Genomic DNA, 9,964 nt, shown 5'->3' with positions numbered 1-9,964 from the left:
TGAAAATATGCACAGTAAAAGAAAATCTATAGTTCTTTAGTAATGTCTATGCTATTCTTTAAATCAGTTTCAAAAGCAGTGGCAATGTAGCTCAAGTGCTGACTGCCTGAATGAACTTGTCCCACCAGGGCTCGCTGTAGCTGTTCAGTACTACAGACCCATTGAAACTCATATACTTGATTTGACTCAACTCGCCTCGGCTTCTGCTGATGCCAGCTCTCATACATACTCACGCATTTCATTTTAGAGAGCCCTGCACTCTTCTGCCCTGAGAGGTGTGCAACACTCAGTACTCGAAAACTCGAAATACTTGATACATTGAAAGGTCAGCGACCAGTATATACAGAGGAAAAATAACACTTGAACATCCCAGCACTAGCTCAAACTAAATGCCAGCAAAGAGGGGACTTCTCAGTGCATCAAATTTACGCTTGGCTGGGAACATCCAATTCACCCAGGCTGATTTAATAACCTTTTTGTTTTATTCTACAATCTTACACTATTCTAATTATGTCCTGATTTTCTTTTCACACCCTTTACTCTTTACCCTGCTTTTAACAACAGATTGTTTATGACAGGGAAAGATAACAGATGCTCAGTTCAGGACCATAAAAAAGGATGACACAATATATAATATATCATGCCAGGGCAGGTTATGATAGGTACTGCCATTTGCTATTTCAGACCTGCAGACAGTGGACTACATTTGTTGTGGAGGAACCAGAAAGACGGATTACATATGAACATAGATATGTATTTTTTAGAGTAGACTTGCATTTTTTACATATGGAGAAAACACTTTGTTCTAACTGCTGCTTTTTCGTCTAAGGTGGCATTTATATCCTCTTGTGGACTTTCACCCTGTGACCATCACCATGGTAAACCACAAACCAGCCCGCGTTGTGCTCATGTTTCTTGCATTTTTTTTGTTTTTAGCTGCAATGACGCTCAACTCTATGTCAGGATTCGGTTCTAAATCAGGTAAATATTTGTCAGATGAACTACATTAGTTACAGGTTTTGTTAAGTATAGTATTTGTGGAATAAATAATAAAATGTGCTTATCTCGGTTCAGGTGTTTTCCAGCACGTCACAGAAGATGTGACAGTCAAGTATACAACACCTTTAACTCCTGCACAGTGGGCTCTCTTTGTCTGGGATTTCACATATATTTGGTTTTTAGCCATGTTTATATACTTTTTAGTGGGACTCTGTAGAAGGTAGGCTTTTGCACCATTCATCATACTTAATAATAATTAATAATTTAGAAAAGATGATAATGCTTAATAGCTGCATCACACTGTAGAACTGTGTCTATTTCTTTATACATTCATCCCATCCCCTTGTATTATTGCATGCGGCAAATCATTCCACCTCATCCAGAGGCAATTTAGTCTTCCTCTGTGCAGTCATTTTCTCTTTACATGTTGCAGATTGCTCTAACATTGTATGAAAGAGTCTGATTATTTCCCAAAAGGCAGAGTTTGTTTGCTGTGCTGTATTTTCCTTCCCTCTAACAATATTATTCTTGCTTCCCACAGGACTGCTTATGACTGGCTGTATACCATGCCTGCAGTGCTACCTTATGGATTTCATGTCTCTATTATCATCAGCATGTGCCTGAACATTACATGGTTGTTTTTGTTTGACAGAGAGTAAGTGTGTAAAAACATGTTCCCAAGAAAGAAAAAGAAAAAAACATGATTTTTTTTCTCCCTGCTGTCGTTCACATTAGTTTAAATGTCTACTTTTCTGTGTGTCCATAGGTTGTTGCTGTCTGTGCTGATAACCTCAGCACTAATGGCGCTCAATGATTACATGATCCTCTTTTTCTCCTGTCATGGACTCAAGATCTATGGAGCCTGGTTGGATAAACATCACAACATAGACCTTTGGCTTATCAGAATATTGGTAAAACTAAATCATAACCATTTTCTATTTACCATTTCTGTATGAAATAGATGTTTTTTAAGCTTAAAACATGTAACCAGGGAGGGAAAGAGTCAGATGAGGTGCCTTTACTTTACAGAAAGAGAGCTTAAAATGCTGGTAAAAACAGTAATAAATGTACACATTCAGCAAACAAGGGTGCTCTTTGGCGTGAAGGGTAACATATGTAAAAAGACATAAACCTAGTTAAGTAGTTTATGTGGAACTGTAGGGTACATTTTAACTTTTACTATACTTAAACATTGACATAGATGTTTCATTTCCTTCTCGTTGCATTTAGGGACAACATGTTATTTGTTTTGCCTTGGAACATGTAATCCATATTTGCAAGCATAAAAAACCATCTGTGGGATGTATACTTAACAAGCAGCCAACTATCATCACTGTCCAGTAAAAAACGTGTATATACAGATTTGACGATGCTGCATTTTTCAGAAAGGTGTTCCTTTATAGGTTGAAAACACTCTCATACTTTTATAAGAAAAATGCACTGACACAAAGCTGAAAACAGTGCCGTTTTTCTCACCTCATTAAAGTTGACATTTTAGAAGTACATTGTTTTTCTGGGACAGCTAAGATGTACTATTGTTGTGATGCTAGCTTAGAATCACAAAATAATCCATTATTCCACATTTACCAAGGTAGAGTCACAGTATTATGTCCACTTTTCCTTATTTCTTCCCCTGTAGGGCTTTGGATTCAAAGGAATGGTTGGTTATTTGCTTTCTTGCCTAAAGTCAGATGAAAAGACAGAGAGGCGCAGGATCCAAAATTGAGGAAGCTATCAAAACTTATCAGCCACGTTGCATCATAAACTTCTATTTAACATTCACACCAACATTAGCTCAGTGTGAAAAACTGCTCATGGTCATCCCATCCCCTGCTCATTTGGGCGAAGTGATGCGTTGGCCAGTCATGTAGGCAGATGTTTAGAGCAAAGGCAAACACAGGAAGAAGAATATTGTTTAAAGCATTGTTGCATTCTACTGTTACTCATAGCCACCATGATGACATGTTCAGAGTTATACAACCCTGCCAGCCACTTAACAATTCATCAGTCTTAAGTCAAAACATAGACCCCTGGTTGATTTTGGGCATCAGGGTTTTTTTGGTGTGAATGCAGCCTTATGAGACAGGAGTCACTGGTACAATTATGTCTTTTGAATATAGTATATAGCACGTTACCAGCAAACAGTAGAGAGAAAGTAGAGAGAAGCTCTTGGTGCTGCTGTGTCTCCTGCTATTTCTCCTGGCAGAGAGTTTCCCCTGTTTCCAGTCTTCATGCTAAACTAAGACATGAAAGTGGTAATGATTTGATCATCTAACTTTGAGCAAAAATGTATTTTTCCCAAAATGTCAAACTACTCCTTTAAAGTCACATTTTATTAATCAGTTGACAGCTTTCCATTGGTTAAGTCCTGCTGCACACTGCTGATACACTGTAAGGTTAAAGAAGCTAGCTGCTGGTTCCAAAGCTGCTGGCTGCTCCATCACCCATATCTAAAGTCCCACTGGCTCTGCAACGTCTGTGCACAAGGCAACTGTGGTCTGAGATTAGGAGGCTGGAAGCACCCTGTGTTAGGCCATGGCAAACCCTGAGATTGGTTTCCAGTCCCTCCTTGCCTGGCACTTGACTTAAAGAAGGGGTGACAGATACGGTCATGTGACAGATCAGCATCCTGTACGGTAAACTGTATTTGAAGCTGACAGAGAATCTGCCAAAAGCTTCAGGATTAGGACAACACCAAATGCCAAAGAAGCTGGTCACAGCTTTCAAACTGGCTGTTTGTAGAGCTGAAACAATAAGTCCAGCAACATTTTCCACTGTTGTCTTAGAGTTTTAAGGCTAATAAATTAGTCAAAAAAAAAAAAAAAAAAAAAAAAAAAACTTGACTGAAGAACACTGTTAATTTCAGGGCTTGCTACTTGCATCTAAAAATAATCTTTTCACAAGTTTATACTGTGTACAGTCTTGGTTCTGACATTAAGGGAAGGATAATTATATGCCTTAGCAGATATCTGCATTGCTAATCATTTAAGCTTTGAAGTCTTCTTTCATTGTATTGAATCAGGTGCAAAATGGAATGGCAGTGTATGCAACATGGGGGACCCTCTTCACTCTACTGAACCTGACGATATACTTACAGTATCAGACAGGAACATCTAGATGTGACTGCGCGATGCTGTCAATGCTGCTGCTTCTGATGAAGCTGTTAGTCTGGTGAGCGGGCTCCCTACTGTGTTATGTCATTTAGCCGTCGGGTGTTTTTTCTTCCCCTGAGAGATGCTGCATGTGAAAAGGAAACCAAATCTTTTGTCTTTGTCTCCCAGGTTTCTGTTAGAGAACTTCTATTTTGACAAGCATGTGCGTTATATTGTGACCATATACCCTGTGGTGATCCTGTGGTTGACAGGCACCCTGAGCAACTCTGGCTCTCCTGAGAGTCACATTTACATCTTTGCAGGTACTGTTTGACGCTTGAAAGGAAATGAACACTGTTCTTGGTGATTAATTCCTCTGTCAACTGTTCATTAATTCAGCTGTATATTTAATCTCTTCTTCCCTCTTCAGCTGTTGTCCTGGCTATCTCCTGCATCATGTTTGTGGCACGCATTGCCCTGGTCACATGGAAGCACTACAAACAACCACTTTACAAAGACAGTGGACCCAGTATGTCACCAATAGAAATTGCCTTGACACAAAGGAAGCTCTTTCTGTGAATTAGTGTGTGATGTTGTATTTTCAGTATTTTTCTGGATGGCAATGTCAGTTGATTTTAAATTTACAATGGTTATACTACAATAAATACTACAAATAATGTGTAAATACTAATAACATGCATTTCTCCTCACATTAAAATTCAGTGCACATTTTTTTTTAAAAGAAATGAATAAATGTAAGAAAAAAAGTCACGAGTCATTTTTTAATCATGTTTTAAGGAAATTTAAAATCTAAATGTCATGTTTTTCTCAGTGAAAAATACACTGAACAAATGGTGGGTTAATAAGGATATTAGGAAAGAATTTAAACAGTGATCAAATAGAATACAGGTTTTGAGGGTTATTAAATAGATGTTAAAGGATTGTTATTAAAATTGTAATTGTAAAGCCAAATAATGGCAAAAGATATACACATAAATAGTAAGGGTTAGGTTGAAATCAATTATGAATATGACAGAATTAAAAAAAAAAATTCTATATAAAATGATGACATTAATCATAATCAGTGTCTTCTTGTATGATTAGATTTATCTCAACATTTTGGTCCACATTTTATTAGACACTAGAGACTACACACTTAGGTCATTGAACCTTTGGCTACAAAAGAAGAGCTTTGGGTACAAACAACTCGTTTAAAGCTGATTTTAACAATTACAGACAAGACACTACATTTTCAGAGGCTAGCATCTTTGCTCGAGAAATTACTTTAACAATTAACCAGTTATCAAAATTCCCTCCTCCCAACAGTCTGACCAGCACCTTGCACATGGGAGCTGGCTACCATCAGTATGTGAGTGTCTGCAAACGGGTGAATAAGATGCAGATTGTGCTGTATTTAAGATGCAGTCATTTAGCTTTGTGTCCCACGTGAAAACTGTGGTGTATAATTGTATCAAAGAGGTGTCCTAACTCAGAACCTGACCAAAAGGAAGAAATAGCACCAGTACTCTCTCTCTCACACACACACACACACATACACCCTCTGCTATGCATCATAATGACTGCAATTGAATGGCTTTATATAATGAAAGAGATATCAGAGATGTCATGCAGCAATCCAAAGTCCAGGACTTTAGATTGTGCTGATATTTACTGTGTCGCACAGTCTTCTGAGCTGCAGTCAGTCACTATGGAGAAGTCCAAGATATTTCTCCTCTCAGCAAAAAACACTAACCATGTAGCAGTACATGCTTGGAGCATTGCTGTGGCTGTCATCAGTCAGGTAATTTCAGAGATCTTCTTTGTTCTGGCAAAGGACAGAAATGTGCCCAATGGTGAGTGACTTGACTTCTGCTGAATATTTCAATCATGTAGTCATACCAAAAGGTTACATAAAGAGCTTCAAAGAACTGGATTTGATGGTTTTAATAAGATGGTCTTGTCCTTGTCATGATATGTTATTATGTGTGTGTTGTCAAAAGTAAAATGCCTTTAAACAGAAAGGTTTTTAAAGTTTATACATTGAGTGTTTCACTCACAATAAATTGCTGCATATTTAGTTGTGAATAGTTAGTGTTATAGAGAAATACTTAGCAGCATGTTTCTAATATTAGATTAGGACATTTTACTGTGTACTTCTTAAGGACCTTTGCCCTGCCAGTAATTTGATGCCATTTGGGCAAGCTATTGACCTGGATGGAAGCCAGTGAAACTAACTAAGCCATATAAAAGAGAGAGTATCGACACTTGCAATCTAATCTCTGTCAGGTGAAATGGGCAGTGTGTATTTGAAATGGACAAATCAAAACAGTGATTACAGATGTGTTATGTTATGTTAAAATGTGTGGAGATTTCTCCTAAATACTAAACAAAGGATCACTCATTTTCTTCTTTGCCTTCAGCTCTGTTTCAGACCTCATCCAGGAGTGTGTATGAGTCCTTTTCTCTGGAAGTGACTATGGACTGGTGGTCAGAAAATTACTGGGTTATGATTGACTTGTGGTCAAAGGCTTGGCTTGTGGAGGCAGTGGTTGGCCTTTCTAAAAGGTAGAATAGATTTTAGCTTTAAAATAGAATATAATGCCAGAAAAAAAAGTGTGGTTTAGCAGAGTTTGTGTGATAAACCTGTAGGATTTCAGTTCCAGTTATGAATAGCATTAACAATATTATAACTTATATTGTATATTGATTATAACTTAAGGGTACTGTATGTAATCATAATACTTTTATTGCTCCATCTGTAGAAATGTCCTTGGTCCTCAGTCTTGCAATCCAGAAATTCACCCTCCAGTATTTTATCTTATGTGGACCATCATTAACATTGCAAGAATATCCAGCATGCCTCTATGGGAGAGCCAGTAAGTCATACACAATGCACACAACCACAGCGACACTGATACTCACAAAGAAATATGTCCACCAGCATTTAAAGCTGTTGTTGTTTTCTACAGCATTCTATTTGGAGCTGTCTTACTCAGATGGCTTCTACCAGTCCTCAGCTTCTACATGCTCTTCATTTCCTACCGTAACCTCAACAAGCACAAAGCCTGGCTAGCCATCAACAACCCTAGTGTGATCCCATGGACACGGTATCTGGTAAGACTAAACTAAAAGATCACTGTATTAACATTTAACTTGCATGTTGTTATATTTGGGGTAGACGGAGGGGAAAGAATGAAAGCCTCACAGATTTCCTGTCAGTTTTATAAGATATGTCTACATGAATGCATGTGCTTTATCATTTGTGGCAGACCCAGAATGGCTTGGCAGTGTTTGCCTGGTGGACCCTCTTGAATGCTGTGATGGATCTTGGCATAGTGCTCAAGTACAGAGCTGGTCTGCCTGACCCACAGGTCAGCACCATCATGCTCACCATAGTCACCTTGTGCACTATAATCTGGTAAGGACAAAAATACTTACATTTAAAGACATGTCTAAAATTATTATTATTATTTGCTTTTTGAGTGCAAAGCAAAATTATGGAAATAAATGACATATTGCTTCCCTCAGGTTCATCCTGCAGAACGTCCTATTAATCAAGTGCATGCGCTATACATTCAGCGTTTACGCCATTCTCATTCTGGGCGTGGGGGCAATGTTCACCAGAAGCTATCGTGTCCACAACTTCACTACAAACGCAATCTACTGTGGTAAGATCCCTAAAAGAGATTGGTAAATTAACACATAACAGTCAGACTTGCCTTTTTGTTAATTAAGTTTTGTGATCTTTAGGGTTTCTTATGCTCCTGATGACCATCATGAGTATGATCCATTTGGTCTCAGCATGCTTGTGCACGGATAAGACAAACAAACCTCTTGCAGTGCAGCCTCATTGGAAATTAGCGGACTGTAAGACCGTGTGCCAACCAGAGGGAAAGATCAAGCAAAAACATCAAAACTGAAATCACCACAAAAGATTTCTGCAAAATCTGGGTTCATCTGATCAAAAACAAATTAAATAAATCAATTTATGTATCAAACATGTGGAAACATATTCCTGAGTCACAACATCTGACCATTTATCCATTGGTCTAACTTAAATGTGAGAATAGTGGTTATTTGCAATTGTGCACTTTACATTAATTACCAAAGGGGGGCAGCAAATACTCACTTCACACTAAGAATGTGTCATGACAAAGAAAGCTCTGCTGCACCAGAAGATGGCACAGTGGTTCAAGCTTTTATATGGAAAATCCAACCTGAAAACAATTTTATATGGAAAATATCTCAAATTAAATTATTGAGAAGATGCTTCACAACTGAATTTCATTAATAAAAAAGAATTCAAAACTAACTATTCACCCTGGTTCATACTATTGTGCGATTCTGAGATTAAATTTGATCTCTGTTCTTCAAAAACAGAAAAACCTAATGCACATTTGAACTCTTGACATAAGCTGTACCAGGATAAGGTTACAGAAATCAACAAATATTATAGCTAGGGTCTTAACTCAAAATAATAACATTTTCTTGACATTGGTGGATAAAAAAGTTCTTTGAAAGCCTCTATACCTTCTCCCACTCCCTCTCTGTCTGTGACATGATGCTGCAGAGATTATCACACATGCTCCTAGTTTATAAGTGCCCTCTTTCTTGATGCGGCTTAAAGAATGGAATATCAAACATGCCCAATGGCTGTGGGGAAGAGCAGCACGACCTTTGATGAGGACGCTGAGCTGAATAGAACCGAACATCAGATGAAAGCAACAGAGAAATAAAAAAAATGAAAAAAGACAATGGGGGTGCAATGAATGTGTCCATGGATGGACATGCTGACCACACAGCTGAGCAAATTGGTCTCCATATGTAGCACAGTTTTGTTTGGTGGGACAAATAAAGAAATTAAATGCTAAATGGTTGCTGGTTTGTTTTTTCCATATACTCAGAAATGCTACATTCCTCAGCCATTTTTGATTAATTATTAATATATTAATTATTATCAATTATCTGAATTGAGAATCATTGTTTAAACTACAGGGAATCCATAATTTTATTTTTCCCTGCTGTTGGTGAAGTGTTGCTTTGGTGTTTACAGACATTAGACTGCAAAAGTGCCTTCTGTAGTGGGTGGATGTCTGTGACCCTAATCATAAACTCACATTGGCAATTCATTTGACTGCCTCATTTGGAGAAAATTCTGCAAAACGTTATTATCTCTGGCTTCATAAAGCAGAACTGATTTGCCGTCAGGGTTGTTGCCGAAAGAGGCCAAGTTAGAGCACATAGGAGTGGAAAATCACTAATTACAAATCCGATCGGTGTAATTTAGTTTTGTGTACGTATTGGAGTAAGTAATTCTGCTTCCATAAACATCGATTTGGATGGAACATTACACTCTACTGTGCTTGGAAATGCAGGAATTACAGAGCTGCCTGCAGTGAAGATGGTGCCACTCAGTCAAGAAAATTTTCCATTTAAGTTAAAGCAATCTTTTTGCCATCATGGGGAAATCTGTGAGAAGGTTTTGCTATAAGTAGGGCTAAAATGATTAACTGATCAGTTAGTTAACTGGGAAAATTAATCAGACACTATTCTGATAATCAGATAATAATTCAAGTAATTTTTAAGCAAATCAGAATTTGAAATGTGAATACTTTATGGTTTCCTTGAGTACTATGATAAACTGAATATCTTTGGGATTTGGACTCTTTTACAAACATTTTAAGATGTCACCATGGGCTCTGCTATTGTTATTTTATGACCATTTATAAACCAAATGATTAGCCCTTGCTGTAAGAATTTATCATCACCACTTTGGAGAGCATTACTGTATTAAAAGAGAGGATAGAGATGAATTGGAAGAGCACACTCAAACTTTACAACTCTTACTGACAGTAAACTTCAAAATATTGAAA

The 9,964-nt window shown here is 37.7% G+C and overlaps 2 protein-coding genes and 1 long non-coding RNA gene across 5 annotated transcripts; all 3 read left to right on the top strand.

Annotated features, from left to right (window-relative positions):
• The first annotated feature begins 655 nt into the window (after positions 1 to 655).
• Positions 656 to 1,729, top strand: LOC127139565 (uncharacterized). Its single transcript, XR_007809782.1, has 3 exons — positions 656 to 981; positions 1,075 to 1,219; positions 1,541 to 1,729. It is a non-coding gene; the product is annotated as an uncharacterized LOC127139565 (long non-coding RNA).
• A 55-nt stretch (positions 1,730 to 1,784) lies between these two features.
• Positions 1,785 to 4,840, top strand: LOC108889555 (uncharacterized). 2 transcript variants are annotated; one of them, XM_018686073.2, is made up of 4 exons: positions 1,785 to 1,910; positions 4,022 to 4,170; positions 4,281 to 4,414; positions 4,522 to 4,840. In XM_018686073.2, the coding sequence occupies exons 1-4, from the start codon at positions 1,800 to 1,802 to the stop codon at positions 4,668 to 4,670; spliced, it is 543 nt and encodes a 180-aa protein (XP_018541589.2). In that variant the 5' UTR covers positions 1,785 to 1,799; the 3' UTR covers positions 4,671 to 4,840. The 2 variants fall into 2 exon arrangements, with proteins under 2 accessions (XP_018541589.2, XP_018541588.2); XM_018686072.2 differs by having other exon boundaries at positions 3,998 to 4,170.
• Positions 4,841 to 5,762: 922 nt separating this feature from the next.
• LOC108889554 (uncharacterized) lies at positions 5,763 to 8,977 on the top strand. 2 transcript variants are annotated; one of them, XM_018686071.2, is made up of 7 exons: positions 5,763 to 5,944; positions 6,512 to 6,656; positions 6,854 to 6,967; positions 7,061 to 7,205; positions 7,361 to 7,509; positions 7,620 to 7,759; positions 7,842 to 8,977. In XM_018686071.2, the coding sequence occupies exons 1-7, from the start codon at positions 5,800 to 5,802 to the stop codon at positions 8,009 to 8,011; spliced, it is 1,008 nt and encodes a 335-aa protein (XP_018541587.1). In that variant the 5' UTR covers positions 5,763 to 5,799; the 3' UTR covers positions 8,012 to 8,977. The 2 variants fall into 2 exon arrangements, with proteins under 2 accessions (XP_018541587.1, XP_050923323.1); XM_051067366.1 differs by having other exon boundaries at positions 5,771 to 5,892.
• Positions 8,978 to 9,964: the final 987 nt, after the last annotated feature.

The sequence above is a fragment of the Lates calcarifer genome, unplaced genomic scaffold, assembly GCF_001640805.2.
Source record: "Lates calcarifer isolate ASB-BC8 unplaced genomic scaffold, TLL_Latcal_v3 _unitig_1592_quiver_2392, whole genome shotgun sequence".
Classification (NCBI taxonomy): domain Eukaryota; kingdom Metazoa; phylum Chordata; class Actinopteri; family Centropomidae; genus Lates; species Lates calcarifer.
Note: the sequence above shows the minus strand (reverse complement) of the source record. Positions and strands in the feature narration are given on the sequence as shown.